The 20816-nt window shown below is 45.2% G+C and overlaps 1 protein-coding gene across 4 annotated transcripts in view; it reads left to right on the top strand.

Moving 5' to 3' along the window:
- LOC123999529 (NT-3 growth factor receptor-like) overlaps window positions 1-20816 on the top strand; it is a 324982-nt gene that overhangs the window by 57564 nt on the left and 246602 nt on the right. For all 4 annotated transcript variants that reach the window (XM_046305435.1, XM_046305427.1, XM_046305418.1 and 1 more), the window contains exons 2-3: window positions 10064-10138; window positions 12783-12854. In XM_046305435.1, coding sequence (XP_046161391.1) covers window positions 10064-10138; window positions 12783-12854 — 147 coding nt within the window. The remainder of the gene's footprint in view (window positions 1-10063; window positions 10139-12782; window positions 12855-20816) is intronic.

The following is a 20816-nucleotide window of genomic DNA, read 5'->3' as shown; positions in this document are numbered from 1 at the left end:
CTCCTCTCCTCTCCTCTCCTCTCCTCTCCTCTCCTCTCCTCTCCTCTCCTCTCCTCTCCTCTCCTCTCCTCTCCTCTCCTCTCCTCTCAGGGGCAGTTGGGATAGGCAAAAAACGCATTTCCAATTCACACGCATATTAATACACACTTGTACATGTGTGAAATGAAGAAATATAAGCACCCACCAAATAATAAGAAAAATAGCTTTTGGTTTTGTTTTACATGTCGAGTTCATCTGTCGAGGGGATTTGTTGTTCTACATTGCCTCCCCAAATGACGACCCATTTTACTGCTTTGGAAAGCAGAGTTGCTACGTTACATAACGCTGTTTTATCAAGATGTGAGCGGGATAGTCTTAGTATTTTGTCTTTAAGATGAATTGCCAGAAGAAATGCCTGTGAATATAACTCTAGAAGATTTTTTTCTCCAAATCTGAGTGATATGTTATGCACCATAGCTGTTGTTCATCACGTTGTCTCATACATTTGCATTTTAAGCAAGTAGGAATGTCAAATGGATTGCCATAGTTTTGTTCTTTGCAATGTTAACTCTCCACTTACTGCCATCTACATGTCCTTTTATATTCTCCTTGAATAAGACAGTATCTGCTTTCCTGTCCATCAGTAGATACACAGTATGTGCTGTATGTGTGTGTATACAGTAATGTGTGACTTTATGCTTATACACTGTTGTTTACATAATACATACTGTAGTGTAGGCTACATGTTGTACACATGCACAATTTCAGTGCATAACAGCCACAGCAGATTCCAGTCTCAGGTCAGCTATACTGTCCAGTATTCACTGGTCCCGTTTTAGCTTCATGTGGCCCCAACCGTGCATATAACCTACCTGCCACCTGGACAAAATCTCACATCTCACCTGCCATCTGATTTATCTCATATTTCTGGACCTGTTCATGCATGCTAAACAATCAGGGTTCTGAGGCATTTCTTAGCAGCTCCTCGGGATGTAGTTTCACATGTACGCATCACATGGAAAGAGAAGCAGAGAGATCAAGATGGTCTTCCTGGTCTGAACCAAGGGAACATTGCACTGATTCGAAACAGATCAGAGAGGGAGATGGGTTACATTTTACATTTGTATGATGCTGGATGTATTTTCCTGAGCTCAGAGATCAGCAATATATGTTGTACAGCAGCTTTGTCAGGACCCGGTTACGAACCCGGGTCTTTAGAGTGAGAAACAGTCACTTAACCAACTGAGCCACGAATAGTCGGCAGAACCCAGAAGATGAGGCAGACACAGCAGTACTTGAGACGGTGTATTTAATGAAGTAAAAAGTGAAGTTCTTCAGGAAAACATGTAACTCCACAACCTCAAAAGGAATCATACAAGAACAAAGGTAATCCTCCAAGACAAAAAAGGTAAATCCACAAGGTGGAAGGTAAAGCACAAAAAGCCTCAAAAGATACTCAAAAAAACAAACAAACAAGAACAAAAAACAGAATTCCACAAGAGAGTCCACCGGGATCAACAAGAGTTCTCAGAGTACTAGGGCTGGGTGCTAACATACAAACACAGAGCAAAGAACAGAGGAAAACAAAGGGTTGAAATACAATCAGGGGAAACGAGGCACAGGTGCAAATAATAATGGGGATCAAGGGAAAACAAAAGGTCAAAAGGCACAATGGGGGCATCTAGTGACCAAAAACCGGAACAACCCTGGCCAAATCCTGACAGAATCCCCCCCTAGGAACGGCTCCTGACGTTCCTACCAGCTCTCTCAGGGTGGAGGGCCCTGAACTGACGAATGAGGTCAGGGTCCAGTATGTCTTTGGCAGGAACCCAGGAGCGCTCCTCGGGACCGTAGCCTTCCTAGTCCACCAGATACTGCCAGGACCGCTGCACCCGGCGGGAATCCAGTATCCGATGGACGGTATAAGCCGGCTGGCCTCAATGACACGAGGCGGAGGGGGAGGTCTGTCTGCCGGGACAAGGGGAGAAAAAACAACAGGTTTCAATAAGGAAATGTGAAACGTAGGATTAATCTTAAGGGATCTGGGTAAGTGTAGGCGATAAGAAACTGGGTTAACTCTCCTGGCAACCTTAAAGGGACCGATGTATTTTTTGGGACAGCTTGCGAGACTCCACCCGTAGTGGTAAGTCTCTTGTGGAGAGCCAGACTCTCTGGCCGGGGCGCAGGGTAGGCCCGGGACGGCGACGTCTGTTGGCTTGTTGTTGGTACCTCTGTGAGGAACGCATAAGATTAAGACGGGTCTTCCTCCACATAAGCCGACAGCGTCTGACGAACTTCAAGGCTGAAGGCACTCTGACTTCTGCCTCCTGGTCCGGGAACAATGGAGGGGCATAGCCAAACTGACACTCGTGCGGGGACATACCAGTGGAGGAGGAGCGCAAGGTGTTGTGCGCGTATTCGGCCCAAACAATGAAGGACGACCATGTGGACGGGTTGTTACGAGTCATACATCGGAGGGTGGTTTCCAGCTCTTGATTCATCCTCTCAGTTTGGCCGTTGGACTCCGGATGGTACCCTGAAGATAGACTGGCAGAAGCCCCCATGAGTTGGCAGAAGGCCTTCCAAAACTTAGAGGCGAACTGGGGACCTCTGTCAGAAACCATATCTTGAGGAATGCCGAAGACTCGGAACACATGATTAATTACCAACTCGGCCGTTTCCTTGGCAGAAGGTAACTTAGTCAGAGGGACGAACCCGGCCGCCTTTGAAAACCTGTCGATAATGACTAGGATAGTAGTATTGCCATGGGATGGAGGAAGGCCAGTAATGAAGTCCAACGAGATATGGGACCAGGGTCTGCGGGGAACAGGTAAAGGGTGAAGGAGTCCTTGCGGGCGGAGGTGAGGAGATTTGCCCTGGCAGCACACGGGGCAGGCATTGACGAAAGTGGCAACGTCTTCTCTTATGGTAGGCCACCAGAACTTACGCTGGATGAACTCCAAGGTGCGACCTACGCCCGGGTGACAGGTGAGGCGAGAGGAGTGCCCCCACAGAAGGACCTGAGTCCTCACTGCCTTGGGGACAAACAACCGATTGGCAGGACCTCCTTTCGGGTCCGGTTCAATAGTTTGAGCTCGTCTCACGGTATCCTCAACTTGCCACGAGATCGGAGCCACGATCTTAGCAGCAGGAAGGACAGGCATGTCCGTGTCATCTCGAATGGCAGGAGCGTAGTCTCGGGACAGGGCATCCGGTTTGAGATTATTCGACCCGGGCCGATAGGTGAGGATAAACTGGAATCGATTGAAGAAAAGAGACCATCTAGCTTGTCTAGAGTTCAACCGCTTCGCCTGCTGGATATACTCCAGATTTTTGTGGTCCGTAAGCACTTGAAATGGGTGAGAAGCCCCCTCGAGCCAGTGTCTCCATTCCTTCAATGCCATCTTAACCGCTAGGAGTTCACGATCCCCCACATCGTAGTTCCTCTCAGCCGGGGTAAGCCGGTGTGAGAAGAAAGCGCACGGATGAAGCTTCTTGTCTTCAACCCTCTGAGACAGGACAGCTCCAACACCAACCTCTGAGGCGTCTACCTCCACCACAAACGGTTCATCTGTAGTCGGTAGTATCAGGATGGGAGCAGAGAGGACGCGCTGCTTGAGTCCTTGGAAGGCCGTCTCAGCTTCTCTTCCCCACAAAAACCTTGCATTGCCACCCTTGGTTAAAGCTGAGAGAGGGGCTGCCACCAAGCTGAAGTTCTTGATGAACTTGCGGTAAAAGTTAGTGAAGCCCAGGAAACGCTGAACTTCCTTAACCACTTGCTCCTACCTGGCACGCAGGCGTCCCATCTAGAGCTCTGGAAATGCAAATGCACTACGCTAAATGCTAATAGTATTAGTTAAAACTCAAACGTTCATTAAAATATACATGCAGGGTTTTGAATTAAAGCTACATTCGTTGTGAATCCAGGCAACAAGTCAGATTTTTTAAATGCTTTTCGGCGAAAGCATGAGAAGCTATTATCTGATAGCATGTAACACCCCAAAAGACCCGCAGGGGACGTAAACAAAATAATTAGCATAGTTGGCGCTACACAAACCGCACAAATAAAATATAAAACATTCATTACCTTTGACCATCTTCTTTGTTGGCACTCCTAGATGTCCCATAATCACTATTGGGTCTTTTTTTCGATTAAATCGGTCCATATATAGCCTAGATATCGATCTATGAAGACTGTGTGATAAACGGAAAAAAATAGCGTTTCATAACGTAACGTCATTTTTTTAAATTCAAAAAGTCGACGATAAACTTTCACAAAACACTTCGAAATACTTTTGTAATGCAATTTAGGTATTAGTAAATGTTAATAAGCGATCGAATTAATCACAAGACGAAGTGTTTTCTATAGGGGTCCGTCTTGAAATACTGTCCGTGTATTTCTCAACCAAAATATCCGGTCGGAGACCTGAAGAAAAAGCCTGTCTCTTGTTCGTTTGACCAAGAAACAAACAATTGGCAAATGACAAGACTGTTGACATCGTGTGGAAGCTGTAGGTACTGCAACCTCAGCCATATTTAATGTCTTTCGCCCATAACAATGGGTTGAAGCGGCGGATGGATATATTTTTCTACTTTCAGTGATCAGATTTTCCTGCACTTTTCAATGAAACGCACGTTCTGTAAAAGTCACAGCCGTGATTTAACCAGCTTTATAAATGTCTGAGTTTTTCTATCCACACATACTAATCATAAGCATATACTATATTCCCGGCATGAGTAGCAGGGCGCTGAAATGTTGCGCGATTTTTAACAGAATGTTCGAAAAAGTAGAGGGTCGACTGAAGAGGTTAACGGAGTTGGGGGTGGGCCAATCCGCTACCGCCCCTACCTTCCTGGGGTCCATTTGGACTCGACCGGGTTCCACTACAAATCCCAGGAATTGTACTCGGGATGAATGGAATTCACATTTTTCCGGCTTAACGTACAGATGGCTGTCTAGGAGGCGTTTGAGTACTTGTCTGACATGCTTAGTGTGTTCTTGAAGAGAGCTCGAAAAGATGAGGATGTCATCCAAGTAAACAAACACAAATATGTTAAGCATATCCCTAAGCACATCGTTTATGAGCGCTTGGAACACCGCAGGGGCGTTGGTCAGGCCGAAGGGCATCACCATGTATTCATAGTGACCAGTAGGCGTGTTGAAAGCGGTCTTCCACTCGTCACCAGGTCTGATCCGCACAAGATGGTATGCGTTCCGCAGGTCAAGCTTAGTGAAAACAACTGCTTCCTGGAGCAGCTCGAAGGCTGTGGCCATAAGGGGTAGCGGGTAACGGTTACGGACGGTTATGGCATTGAGTCCCCGGTAGTCGATGCAAGGACGTAATCCACAGTCTTTCTTGGCCACAAAGAAAAACCCTGCTCCCGCCGGGGAGGTGGATGGACGCATGAGGCCTGCTTCCAGAGCGTCCTTGATGTAGGTATCCATAGCAGCTCGTTCGGGTGGAGATAGGGAAAAGATCCGACCCCTGGGAGGGCAAGTGCCCAGAAACAGTTCGATGGGGCAATCATAAGGTCTATGGGGTGGTAGCATGGTGGCCCTCTGTTTGCTAAATACCAGTTTGAGGTCATGGTAACACTCGGGAACTCGGGTCAGGTCGATGGATTCTAAAGACTCGGGAGTAGAACTCGGGGAATTCGGGAAAATACAAGTAGCTTGGCACGTAGGACCCCACTGCTTGATAGTGCCCACAGACCAGTCGATGTGAGGGTTATGGCTGTGAAGCCAGGGGTATCCAAGGACGAGAGGGAACTCGGAACAGGAGATCAAATGAAGGTTCATCAATTCCTGGTGTTGTGAAACTGAAAGTCGCAAGGAGGTAGTGACATGAGTGACAAGTCCAGATCCCAAAGGGCTTCCATCCAATGTAGTAACCCTCATGGGGTCACTCAGAGGTTCAGAGGGAACGCCATTCTCCTTCGCCCAGACACCATCCATGAAGTTACCTGCGGTTCCAGAGTCTACCAAGGCTTGAAGGTGAAGCTTGTGGTTGTCCCAGGAAAGGGTGACTGGAATGAGCAGATGGGAGTTGGACGGATGGGAGGAGGTTATGTTTCCCGTTACAGTTCCCCCCGGTCTGTACGGGACAGAGCGTTTCCCTGGAGCCTGGGACACGTGGAACGGAAATGGCCCGGTTTGTCGCAATATAGACAGCGTCGCTCCCTCATCTGGCGGTCTCTCACAGCCTGGGAGATGCGTCCAATCTGCATGGGTTCCTGTGGAGCCAGCGAGGATAAAGGTGGGGACTCGGAGCTGGGACTGATAGGGGCTAGAGGTCTACGGTTGAGTTCTCTCTCTCTCAGACGCTGGTCAATGCGTGAGGCCAACTTGCTCAGGGACTCGAGATTGTCCGGTGGTTCCCGAGTGGCCAGTTCATCTTGGATAGTGTCGGAAAGGCCTTTCAGAAAGCACACCGTGAGCGCCTCGTTGTTCCAGCCACTCGCTGCTGCCACCGTGCGGAACTGGATGGCATAGTCCGTCACGCTGCGCCGACCTTGGTGGAGAGTCAGGAGCTGTTTGGCTGAGTCAGGACCACTGCTTGGGCCTTGAAACACTCGTTTGAATTCCTCAGCAAAGGCAGAGTAGCTGGCACAGCAGGAACTATGGGCATCCCACACAGCAGTAGCCCAGGCCAGGGCTTTTTCCGACAGCAGGGTGATGATATATGCGATCTTAGACCGGTCGGTGGGGAATGACGAGGGTTGCAGCTCGAAGGACAGAGAACATTGGGTGAGAAACCCTTTACAAGCACTTGGATCACCTGAGAACCGTTGGGGAGGTGGAAGACGAGGTTCAGCCAGAGGGTTAACTGCCATGGGTACGTGAATCTGAGGTACTGGGACGGGAACTGTTGCCGGGGTAAGTCGATCAGATATCTGCTTTATGGAAGTCAGCATCTCCGACAGAAGATGAGAATGTCTAGCCATTAAGGCCTCTTGCTGAACCAGGGCGGCTTCGTGGCTTTGGACAGTCTCCTGGTGGTGGGACAGCATGGCAACAAGGTCCTGGGAACTGGCTGCCTCTGGGTTCATTTTTGGCTCAGTGTTTCTGTCAGGACCCGGTTACGAACCCGGGTCTCCAGAGTGAGAAACAGTCACTTAACCAACTGAGCCACGAATAGTCGGCAGAACCCAGAAGATGAGGCAGACACAGCAGTACTTGAGACGGTGTATTTAATGAAGTAAAAAGTGAAGTTCTTCAGGAAAACATATAACTCCACAACCTCAAAAGGAATCCTACAAGAACAAAGGTAATCCTCCAAGACAAAAAAGGTAAATCCACAAGGTGGAAGGTAAAGCACAAAAAGCCTCAAAAGATATTCAAAAAAACAAACAAACAAGAACAAAAAACAGAATTCCACAAGAGAGTCCACCGGGATCAACAAGAGTTCTCAGAGTACTAGGGCTGGGTGCTAACATACAAACACAGAGCAAAGAACAGAGGAAAACAAAGGGTTGAAATACAATCAGGGGAAACGAGGCACAGGTGCAAATAATAATGGGAATCAAGGGAAAACAAAAGGTCAAAAGGCACAATAGGGGCATCTAGTGACCAAAAACCGGAACAACCCTGGCCAAATCCTGACAAGCTTGAGTGCTGATGGATGTGTGTGCTTGTGTGTTGCTGATGGATGTGTGTGCTTGTGTGTTGCTGATGGATGTGTGTGCTCGTGTGTTGCTGATGGATGTGTGGGCTCGTGTGTTGAGCGGTTTTGTGAAAAATGTTTTTATCTGTGTGTACACAGAGGGTTCAACATGAAACGCAAAAGAGTTCTACCTGGAACAAAAAAGGGTTCTCCTATAGGGACAGCCGCAGAACCCTTTTTAAATCCCTTTTTTCTGAGGGTAGAAACAAATAAAAAAGAATGTATATCAGAAGAAAGGATGAAAGTCAGAGTAATTGAACAGATAGATGGGAATGAGATAATGGACATGAGAGTTTGAAGTGAGAGAAGTAAAAGTAGGACACTGTGGTGAGTCTTTTAACATTAACTCATTAAGTTACTCACCAAGTTAATTGCCCACAATAAATAAGCAATAAGGCATTGCAATTTCACCAGGCCCAAAGGTAACAACTACCTTTTAAGGAAGTGTCTTGCTCTTACCAGAATGTGGTCGTCACTAGTTACCACAATCACAAAGTCATAAATCCACCTTTTTCTACAATTTATCATCTTAAAATGTGGTTTTAAACCTAACCCTAACTGTAAACCTAACCTTAAACACACTGCTAATGCCTAACCCTAACCTTAAAAATAATATTTGTATGATTTATCCAATTTTGACTTTGTGGCTTGGGTAACTAGTGGAAACTGAATAATGCTGAGTTTCAGTTTTAGTACAGTTCAAGAGCATCAATAGTCAGCATGGAGCACCCAGAGTGATTTTAGCTCAGTGTTGTGGAGATGCTCTGGGGACCTCCAGCCATTCGCTTTCATTAAACGTCCCCTCATTACGCAGGACGTAATTGCATTGTAGCTCATTTAAGACAGCATTAAATCATGTGAATGTGCTTGCACTGGGGGACATACACAGGAAAATGATTATACCAGACAGTGTATCCCACATACACTACATGACCAAAAGTATATGAACACTTGCACTTGCACTTGCTTGAACATTTCATTCCAAAATCACAGGCATTAATATGGAGTTGGTCCCCGCTATGCTGCTATAACAGCCTCCACTCTTCTGGGAAGGCTTTCCACTAGATGTTTGTGTGGGGACTTGCTTCCAACATTGCTGCGGGAACTTGATTCCATTCAGCCACAAGAGCATTAGTGAGGTCGGCCATTGATTTTGGGCAATTAGGCCTGGCTTGCAGTTGGCGTTCCGATTCATCCCAAAGGTGTTCAGTGGTGTTGGGGTTAGGGCTCTGTGTAGGCCAGTCAAGTTCTTCCACACTGATCTCGACAAACCATTTCTGTATGGACCTCGCTTTGTGCACGGGGGCATTGTCATGCTGAAACAGGAAAGGACCTTCCCCAAACTGTTGCCACAAGTTGCAAGCACATAATTGTTTAGAATGTAATTGTATGCTGTAGATTTCCCTCACTGGAACTAGCATGAACCATGAAGAACAGCCCCAGGCCATTATTCCTCCTCTACCAAACTTTACAGTTGGCACTATGCATTCGGGCAGGTAGCGTTCTCCTGGCATCCACCAAACTCAGATTTGTCTGTCAGACTGCCAGATAGCAGCACCCACCTGTAGCACGCGCTCCAGCAGGTATATCTCTCTGGTCAACCCCAAAACCAATTCTTCCTTTGGCCGCATCAACTTCCAGTTCTCTGCTGCCAATCACTGGAACGAACTACAAAAATCTCTGGAAACACTTATTTCCCACACTAGCTTTAAGCACCAGCTGTCAGAGAAGCTCACAGATTACTGCACCTGTACATAGCCCATCTATAATTTAGCCCAAACAACTACCGCTCACCCTACTGTATTTATTTATTTATTTTGCTCCTTTGCACCCCATTATTTCTATCTCTACCTTGCACATTCTTCCACTGCAAATCTACCATTCCAGTATTTCACTTGATATATTGTATTTACTTCGCCACCATGGCCTTTTTTTGTTGCCTTTACCTCATTTGCTCACATTGTATATAGACTTATTTTTCTACTGTATTATTGACTGTAAGTTTGTTTTACTCCATGTGTAACTCTTTGTTGTTGTATGTGTTGAACGGCTTTGCTTTATCTTGGCCAGGTCGCAATTGTAAATGAGAACTTGTTCTCAACTTGCCTACCTGGTTAAATAAAGGTGAAATAAATAAATATATATATATATATTTTTTAAATAGCCGAATTCACTAGTTTGAAGGGGTGGCCACATACTTTTGTAAATATAGTATCTTTACTAGACTATATTAATATCCTTTATGTACAGTATTGCCTTGAAGCTTCCTCAGATGGGACTGGAAGGATAAACTTTACAACTGAGATTAACTGTACATGCGACAAATACGAGAGATGCAGTACATAAATCCACAGAATAAACATATAGGTTAAAAGTAGATTTTTAAACTGACTGTCTTCTGTTCTTTCCCTGTGTTCCAGACACATTGAGAACTGGACTGGCCTGCAGACGCTGAAAGATGTGGACATGGAGCTGTACACTGGACTTCAGAGACTGTGAGTATAAACCTGGGAAGAGAGCAGGAACATAAACCATTTACATACTGATGGTGATCTGTGGTTGCTGTAGAGCCCAGAGTGAGCCCAGTGTTGATCTAGTTATGATAGCATACCATATGGATGTGAGACCATGGGCTGTTTCTTGGCCTGAAACATGCTATATGCAAGACATTTAATGGTATGCAATGATCCTTATCTCACCACCCAGGAACATGGCACCAGGTCTGGTTGGCACACATACTCTATCAGCACTATTGACCACTAGCAGTTGCTTATGTTGCAGGCGTGTTTATTTGAATGCACTGCAGCCAGCCTAAAACAACAGGGCCTCCCTACGGCCCGTTTACACTGATCAAATAACGCTGGAATAGCGGCCAGGAAATGTAATTAAGTCCCTAAACACCCTGGCCTAAGCTAAACACTACAATAAGTCTCTTTTCATCCTCCCTGCTTTGCTGATTCCTTCCCCCCATGCCTACTACCCACCCTCCGACATCCTGGTCAGACATCCTGGTCAGACATCCTGGTCCCTCTGAACCTGTGGGGAACACTTCCCTCTTGGAAGTCTCCCCCAGTTTCCCCCAGTCTCCTCCAGGCTCACCCAGTTCCCCCCAGTCTGCCTGAGCTTCCACCAGTGTCCCTCAGCCTCCCTCAAACTCCTTCAGCCTCCCCCAGTCTAAACACTGGTCCTATTAGGGGACACCCAAAGCAGTTGAACAAGGCTGATTAACAGCTCCTCTCATTAACATCAAGCTCACCTGGAGTGGGCTCTGGCTCCTCTGCTCCCTCCCTCCCTCCCTCGCTCTCCTCCAGCAGCAGCCAGGGCTAGATGATAGGGATGACTCACCAGGTAGTGTGCTGCACAGGCAGACCGGAGCAGGAGCTACTCTGGGCACACGCTGGGTCAGCAATACGGGCCTCAGAGCCTCAGCCAGCCCAACTCACTGATTAATATTTAAGTACAAGCCACAGGGGGACATGTGACACATACGCCTGTGTTGGCCTTGTTAAATCCTTCACTCCCAGGTCCTGATGTGTCTGACATTGACCACACTGTATTACCCACTGGGCTGCCCTTGTTTAAGCCAAATTCAATATGGGGGAATAAATGTCTTAACATGCCTATTTATGCCTACCAAACACCCAGTGTTACAGTTTCACATCACTGTTAGCCATACTGTATGATGCCATCGGGACTGTTCTGATGTAATCATTCTCTCTCAGATGGATTCTACTGAAAACAGCAGACTGTTCAATGCAAATAAACAGCTTGCAGATGCCTAAAATAAAAATGCATTCAATATACATAATTGATCTCAGCTAAGGAGAGAGAGAGAAGATGCAAGCTCTTGATACTATTCTGACTATAATGATGCCCCGTGTGGAGGGAGAAGAGCAGGGGAGACAGGCTGGAAGATAAGATGGCTTTTAGAATTCTTCAATCTTCTTCAATCTGGCGACCCAAATGTCGCCAATTGCGGGCCTGGCAATGATCTGACTGGTTAGCTTGGCCGGTAGCAGGCCTGGCAATGATCTGACTGGTTAGCTTGTCCGGTAGTGGATCTGGCAATGATCTGACTGGTTAGCTTGTCTGGTAGCGGATCTGGCAATGATCTGACTGGTTAGCTTGGCTGGTAGCGGGCCTAGCAATGATCTAACTGGTTAGCTTGTCCGGTAGCGGATCTGGCAATGATCTGACTGGTTAGCTTGGCCGGTAGCAGGCCTGGCAATGATCTGACTGGTTAGCTTGTCCGGTAGTGGATCTGGCAATGATCTGACTGGTTAGCTTGTCTGGTAGCGGATCTGGCAATGATCTGACTGGTTAGCTTGGCTGGTAGCGGGCCTAGCAATGATCTGACTGGTTAGCTTGTCCGGTAGCGGATCTGGCAATGATCTGACTGGTTAGCTTGGCTGGTAGCGGGCCTAGCAATGATCTAACTGGTTAGCTTGTCCTGGTAGCGGATCTGGCAATGATCTGACTGGTTAGCTTGGCCGGTAGCGGGCCTAGCAATGATCTAACTGGTTAGCTTGTCCGGTAGCGGATCTGGCAATGATCTGACTGATTAGCTTGTCCGGTAGCGGATCGGGCAATGATCTGACTGGTTAGCTTGTTCCGGTAGCGGATCTGGCAATGATCTGACTGGTTAGCTTGGCCGGTGTAAAATTCAGTTAAGAGCCCAAAATATTCCCTCCCACACTCCCAGTGCACTGCTTTCACAGCCCATTATTAACTGTAAATGATACATTTATGAAGACCTGTCTTCGACCAATCAGCAGACAGTTGCTGTTTCTGTGAAGCTTGTGCGACCTGAGTGCCTACATCTTAGTGTGGGTGTAGCCACGCTACACTGAAAAACCCTGGTTTCCATGGACACACTGGCAGGAATATGTCGGTGGTTATAATTGTGGAATAGCATTTTATTTTTCTTCATGCTTACTTTATCCATAAACGTAGGAGGAAAGATCTGTTAGTATCAACAATAGTAACCTTGAGTGAATTGTTTTTTCCACTTTATGCTAAACATCTCACCAATGTAAATTGACACGATCTCATGCCTGTGTATAATTATTTCCATATGTGTAACTTTCAGTAAACTGTTTACATGCCTTACGTGTGTGTGTCACTGTGTGTCTCTTCCAGAACAATCATGAACGGAAACCTGCGAGGTATCCAGGCCAGAGCCTTCTCCCAGAACCCCCACCTGCGCTACATGTGAGTGGTGTTACTGTTACCTCATTCTCTCTCTCTCTAGGCTGACTGGTAAACACAAATGAGAACATACATCACATCTGCCATTCATCCCCTCATCTTTTTTACAATTATTTTTGGCAGACTGCATTGTTCACAGTTCACCGCCGTCTGACTGTGCACACTGACTGACTGATATCCATTCAACAGTGACATATTCAGATTGACTATGTCACATATTTACCAAAGCAAGCAGAGTTTAGTTTAGCACAAGCTTGGGTGCGTCATGACAGAGCAGCCATTTCCACTGTAATCCTGATGGTTTATATGTCCGGCATCCTGTTCCACACGAGACCCACAAACCATTCTAGCTCTCTCCCTGTGACCCTGTCCCATCCCAGGCATACATTATCCTAACATACATCATTCACCCAGATCAACCTCCTCTTGAAGGAAATAAGCATGTTCCTTCTGCAGTGATATGCCAGTTCAGCTACAGTGCCTGGGTCTTCTTCCTGGTGCTTCACATACGGCTGAACACACACAGTTCCACCATGTTATGTTTGCTGTGTCTGTTCATAATGATTAGATTAGAGAGTTTAATAGGCACATGTACAGGGTTGCAGATGTAATTATATGGTACAGTGAAATTCTTAAGCTTCAAGCTCCAACAATTCAGCACAAAGTGAAATAAAAATACAAAAATATAATAAAAATAGATAATAATACAAATTTGAGTATATACATATTGACAACTGTACAATGGTAAATGTCCATTGGGGTGGGGGCGCAGGTGGCTTACTAGTGGTGACTATTCAGTGTGATAATGTCCACTGGAGCGGGGCAGGGTAAACACCCCCCCTGGAGGTGGGAGAGGGGAAATGTTCATCGGGGGAGAGGAGTGGAAGTAGGAAGCCCGACGGGTTTGTTCAGCAGCCTGATGGTCTGTTGGTCTGGGGGTGGAAGCTATTGGCCAGTCTTACAGTTTTTGCAATGATACTCCTATACTGCCCGCATCTGAGTGATGGAAACGGAAAGAACAGGACATTACTCAGGTGGCTGGGGTTTCTGGTGAACTTCTTGGCCTTCCTGCGACACCTGGTGTTGTAGGTGTCCTGGAGGGTAGGCAGTGTGTACCCAATGGTACGTTCGGCTGAGTATACCTCACTCTGTAGCACCTTGCAGTCCGCAGCGGTGGAGTTGCCGTACCAGGCTGTGATGCAGCTTGACAGTATGCTCTCGATGGTGCTCCTGTAGAACACTGTGTGGGCCTTCGGGGACAGGCCAAATTTCTTCAGCATCCTGAGATTGAAGAGTTGCTGTCATGCCTTCTTCACCATGGTGTCCGTGCGGTTTGACTATTTCAGCTCAGAGGAGATGTGTACGCCGAGGAACTTATAGTTTTTGAACGCCTTTACTAGAGGTCGACCGATTAATTGGAATGGCCGATTAAAGTCGTTACCAATCGTAAATCGTATTTTTGGACACCGATTTGGCCTATTTTTTTTTACACCTTTATGTAACTAGCCAAGTCAGTTAAGAACACATTCTTATTTTCAATGACGGCCTAGAAACGGTGGGTTAACTGCCTTGTTCAGGGGTAGAACGACCGATTTTTACCTTGTCAGCTCCGGGATTCGATCTTGCAACATTAACTAGTCCAACGCTCTAACCACCTGCCTCTCATTGCACTCCACTAGGAGCCTGCCTGTTACGCGAATGCAGTAGAAGCCAAGGTAAGTTGCTAGCTAGCATTAAACTTATCTTATAAAAAACAATCAATCAATCAATCAATCATGATCACTAGTTAACTACACATGGTTGATGATATTACTAGTTTGTCTAGCGTGTCCTGCGTTACATATAATCGATGCAACGCAGGGGGATGATTTAACAAAAGCGCATTTATGAAAAAAGCACAATCGTTCCATGACTGTACCTAACCATAAACACCAATGCCTTTCTTAAAATCAATACACAGAAGTAAATATTTTTAAACCTGCATATTTCGCTAAAAGAAATCCAGGTTAGCAGGCAATATTAACCAGGGGAAATTGTGCGTTCATTGCACGCAGAGTCAGGGTATATGCAACAGTTTGGGCAGCCTGGCTCATTGCAAACTAATTTGCCAGACTTTTACGTAATTATGACATAACATTGAAGGTTGTACAATGTAACAGGAATATTTAGACTTATGGATGCCATCCGTTAGATAAAATACGGAACGGTTTCGTATTTCACTGAAATAATAAACGTTTTGTTTTCGAAATTATAGTTCTGGATTCGACCATATTAATGACCAAAGGCTCATATTTCTGTGTGTTATGTTATAATTAAGTCTATGATTTGATATTTGATAGAGCAGTCTGACTGAGCGATGGTAAGCAGCAGCATGCTCGTAATAATTCATTCAAACAGCACTTTCGTGCATTTTGCCAGCAGCTCTTTGCAAGCACAGCACTGTCTATCACTTCAAGCCTATCAACTCCCGAGATTAGGCTGGTGTAACCGATGTGAAATGGCTAGCTAGTTAGTGGGGTGCCCGCTAATAGCGTTTCAATCGTCACTCGCTCTGATACTTGGAGTGGTTGTTCCCCTTGCTCTGAATGGGTAACGCTGCTTCGAGGGTGGCTGTTGTCGATGTGTTCCTGGTTCGAGCCCAGGTAGGAGCGAGGAGAGGGACGAAAGCTATACTGTTACACTGGCAATACTAAAGTGCCTATAAGAACATCCAATAGTCAAAGGTATATGAAATACAAAATGGTATAGAGAGAAATAGTCCTATAAATACTATATTAACTACAACCTAAAACCTCTTACCTTGGAATATTGAAGTATCATGTTAAAACAAACCACCAACTTTCATATGTTCTCATGTTCTGAGCAAGGAACTTCAGCATTAGCTTTTTTCCATGGCACATATTGCACTTACTTTCTTGTCCAACACTTTGTTTTTGCATTATTTAAACCAAATTGAACATGTTTCATTATTTATTTGAGGCTAAATAGATTTTTATTGATGTATTATATTAAGTAAAAAATAAGTGTTCATTCAGTATTGTTGTAATTGTCATTATTACAAATGCATTAAAAAAATCGGGCGATTAATCGGTATCGGCCTTTTTTTTGGGGTCCTCCAATAATCGGAATCAGTATCGGCGTTGAAAATCATAATCGGTCAACCTCTAGTCTCAACGTCCATTGATGAGGATGGGGGCATGCCCAGCCTGGTTCCTCCTGAAGTTCACAATCAGCTCCTTTGTTTTTCTGATGTTAAGGGAGAGGCTGTTTACCTGGAACCAAACCGTCAGGGTGCCTACCTCCTCCTTGTAGGCCGTCTTGTCATTGTTGTTAATCAGCCCTACTATCGTTGTGTCATCAGCTAACTTCATTATGGCGTTGGAACTGTGTGAGGCCACACAGTTGTGGGAAAGGGAAAGGGGGATGGATACCTAGTTAGTTGTCCAACTGAATGTATTCAACTGAACTGTGCCTTTTGCATTTAACCTCTGAATCAGAGAGGTGCGGGGGGCTGCCATAATCGACATCCACGTCTTTGGCCCTGGGGAACAGTGGGTTAACTGCCTTGCTCTGGGGCAGAATGACAGATTTTTACCTTCTCAGCTCGGGGATTCGATCCAGCAATTGTTTAATTACTTGCCCAACGCATGTATGCATGGAGTAAATCAAATCAAATCAAATGTATTCATAAAGCCCTTCTTACATCAGCTGATATCTCAAAGATTTGTACAGAAACCCAGCCTATAACCCCAAACCGCAAGCAATGCATGTGTAGAAGCACGGTGGATAGGATAAACTCCCTAGAAAAGGCCATAACCTAGGAAGAAACCCGTAGAGGAAACAGGTTATGGTGGTGGCCAGTCCTCTTCTGGCTGTGCCGAGTGGAGATTATAACAGAACATGGACAAGATGTTCAAATGTTCATAGATGACCAGCAGGGTCAAACTATAATCACATAGCCGATCATTCAGTGTATCTCTACCACTCCTGCTGTCTCTAGAGAGATGAAAACAGCAGGTCTGGGACAGGTAGCATGTCCGGTGAACAGGTCAGGGTTCCTTAGCCGCAGGCAGAACAGTTGAAGCTGGAGCAGCAGTCCAGCCAGGTGGACTTGGGACTGGCAAGGAGTCATCAGGCCAGGTAGTCCTGAGGCATGGTCCTAGGGCTCAGGTCCTCCGAAAGAGAGAAAGAAAGCATTAGAGAGAGCATACTTAAATTCACACAGGACACCGGATAAGACAGGAGACATACTCCAGATATAAAAGATTGACCCTAGCCCCGACACATAAACTACTGCAGAATAAATACTGGAGGCTGAGACAGGAGGGGTCGGGAAACACTGTGGCCCCGTCCGACGATACCCACGGACAGGGCCAAACAGGCAAGATATAACCCCACCCACTTTGCCAAAGCACAGCCCCCACACCACTAGAAGGATATCTTCAACCACCCACTTACCATCCTGAGACAAGGTTGAGTATAGCCCACAAAGATCTCCGCCACAGCACAAGCCAAGGGGGGGGGGGCAACCCAGACAGGAATATCACATCAGTGACTCAACCCACTCAAATGATGCACCCCTCCTAGGGACGGCATGAAAGAGCACCAGTAAGCCAGTGACTCAGCCTCTGTAATAGGGTTAGAGGCAGAGAATCCCGGTGGAGAGAGGAGAACTTGCCAAGCAGAGACAGCAAGGGCGGTTCGTTGCTCCAGTGCCTTTCCGTTCACCTTCACACTCCTAGGCCAGACTACACTCAATCATAGGACCTACTGAAGTGATGAGTCTTCAATAAAGACTTAAAAGTTGAGACCGAGTCTGTGTCTCTTACATGGCTAGGGAGACCATTCCATAAAAATTTAGCTCTATAGGAGAAAGCCCTGCCTCCAGCTGTTTGCTTAGAAATTCTAGGGACAGTTAGGAGGCCTGCGTCTTGTGACCGTAGCGTACGTGTAGGTATGTAGGTATGTAAGGCAGGACCAAATCAGAGAGATACGTAGGAGCAAGCCCATGTAATGCTTTGTAGGTTAGCAGTAAAACCTTGAAATCAGCCCTTGCCTTTACAGGAAGCCAGTGTAGAGAGGCTAGCACTGGAGTAATGTGATCACATTTTTTTGTGCAGCCGTGTTTAGCACTAACAGAAGTTTATTTTGTGCTTTGTCTGGGTAGCCGGAAACTAGAGCATTGCAGTGGTCTAACCTAGAAGTGACAAAAGCATGGATTCATTTTCTGCATTTTTCGGCAGAAAGTTTAGGATTTTTGCAATGTTACGTATATGGAAAAAAGCTGTCCTTGAAACAGTCTTGATATGTTCGTCAAAAGAGAGATCAGGGTCCAGAGTAACGTGGAGGTCCTTCACAGTTTTATTTGAGACGACTGTACAACCTTCAAGTTTAATTGTCAGAATCAACAGAAGATCATTTTGTTTCTTGGCACCTAGAACAAGCATCTCTGTTTTGTCCGAGTTTAGAGGTAGAACATTTGCAGCCATCCACTTCCTTATGTCTGAAACACAGGCTTCCAGCTAGGGCACTGGACTTCACCATGTTTCCTTGACATGTACAGCTGTGTGTCATCTGCATAGCAGTGAAAGTTAACATTATGTTTCCAAATAACATCAGCAAGATGTAAAATATATAGTGAAAACAATAGTGGTCCTAAAACTGAACCTTGAGGAACACCAAAATTTACACTTGATTTGTCAGAGGACAAACCATCCACAGAGACAAACTGATATCTTTCCGACAGATAAGATCTAAACCAGGCCAGAACTTGTCCGTGTAGACCAATTTGGGTTTCCAGTCTCTCCAATAGAATGTGGTGATCGATGGTATCAAAAGCAGCACTAAGGTCTAAGAGCATGAGGACAGATGCAGAGCCTCAGTCTGACGCCATTAAAAGGTCATTTACCACATTCACAAGTGCAGTCTCAATGCTATGATGGGGTCTAAAACCAGACTGAAGCGTTTCATATACATTGTTTGTCTTCAGGAAGGCAGTGACTTGCTGTACAACAGTTTTTTCAAAAACGTTTGAGAGGAATGGGAGATTCTATATTGGCCGATAGCTTTTCATATTTTCTGGATCAAGGTTTGGCTTTTTCAAGAGAGGCTTTATTACTGCCACTTTTAGTGAGTTTGGTACACATCCGATGGATAGAGAGCAAATTTTATGTTCAACATAGGAGGGCCAAGCACAGGAAGCAGCTCTTTCAGTAGTTTAGTTGGAATAGGGTCCAGTATGCAGCTTGAAGGTTTAGAGGCCATGATTATTTTCATCATTGTGTCAAGAGATATAGTACTCAAGCACTTGAGTGTCTCCCTTGTTCCTAGGTCCTGGCAGAGTTGTGCAGACTCAGGACAACTGAGCTTTGGAGGAATAAAGAGGAGTCCGTAATTTGTTTTTTAATGATCATGATCTTTTCCTCAAAAAAGTTATTGAATTTATCACAGCTGAAGTGAAAGCCATCCTCTCTTGGGGAATGCTGCTTTTTAGTTAGCTTTGCGACTGTATCAAAAAGACATTTGGGATTGTTCTTGTTTTCCTCAATTAAGTTGGAAAAATAGGATGATTGAGCAGGAGTGAAAGCTCTTCGATACTGCACGGTACTGTTTTTCCAAGCTTTAATTATTTTATTTAACCTTTATTTAACCAGGAAGGGCTCATTGAGATTAAAATCTCTTTTTAAAGAGCGCCCTGGCCAAAATAGGCAGCACCAAGTCATTACAAATATATTACAGACAGACAACATGAAAAACTACAAGTAATCTAGTAAAAACCATTGAATTGCAAGAGAACCATTGAATTACAAAAGTCTAAAACAGCAAATTAAAGAGATTGACAGGTCAAGGAATCAGCCTCAAAATGCTTCATCAGTGATTATAAACATCAATCGGGACAAGTTCTTCCAGTTTAAAAGTATTTTGTAAGGTGTTCCAAGATGATGGATCATCTTGATGGAGCATCTTACCAAATTCAGTTCGAACATTTGGAACAGTCAGCAGGATAAAGTCCAGCGAACGAAGAGAGTACCCACCATATTTCTGAACAATAAAAATGCACAAATAAAAAGGTAGTAAACCTTTTGCCTTAGTATAGCATGATCAGCTGTATCAAAAGCCTTAGAGCGATCAATAAAAAGTGAGACACAGTGCTGTTGTTTGTCAATGGCTTCAGTGATATCATTTAAAACCTTCATGGCTGCTGTAATTGTGCTATGCTTCTTCCTGAAGCCCGATTGGTACATTGATAAAATAGAGTTAGTAAATAAAAACTCTTTCAGCTGTTCACTTACAAGGGTTTCAAGTATTTTCACCAGGGGTGACAGCTTTGATCGATAAAATTGAAGACGGAATAAACTGTGTTCAATACCGGAGAAAAAGAACGAGGTGCGCGCAAAAAGAATAGAATCCTTCAGAGGGATACTTCGAAAGGATATGAATACTTCTTCATTTTTCAAAACTCAAGCATGAAACCATTTCTAAAGACTGTTGGCATCTAGTGGATGCCATAGGAACTGCAATTCGGGTCCTAATTATTAGACTTTCCCATAGAAAAGCATTAAAACGTCCAATGACCTCAAAAAAAGAAAATCCTGGATGGATGTCCTCAGGATTTCGCCTGCCAAATTAGTTTGGTTATACTCACAGACATTATTATAACAGTTTTAGAAACTTAAGAGTGTTTTCTATCCAATACTACCATATGCATATCCTAGCTTCTGGGCCTGGGTAACAGGCAGTTTACTTTGGGCACCTCAGTCATCCAAACGTCCAAATACTGCCCCCTAGCCTCACAAAGTTAAGATCCACAACATTTATTCCAAAGGACAAAACTAGGTCCAGAGTATGACTGTGGCAGTGAGTAGGTTCGGAGACATGTTGGACAAAACCCACTGAGTCGATGATGACTCCGGAAGGCTTTTGGAGTGGGTCTGTGGACTTTTCCAGGTGAATATTAAAGTCACC

Source organism: Oncorhynchus gorbuscha, linkage group LG02 (genome assembly GCF_021184085.1).
Source record: "Oncorhynchus gorbuscha isolate QuinsamMale2020 ecotype Even-year linkage group LG02, OgorEven_v1.0, whole genome shotgun sequence".
Lineage (NCBI taxonomy): Eukaryota > Metazoa > Chordata > Actinopteri > Salmoniformes > Salmonidae > Oncorhynchus > Oncorhynchus gorbuscha.
This window is presented reverse-complemented; position numbering and strand designations above follow the sequence as displayed.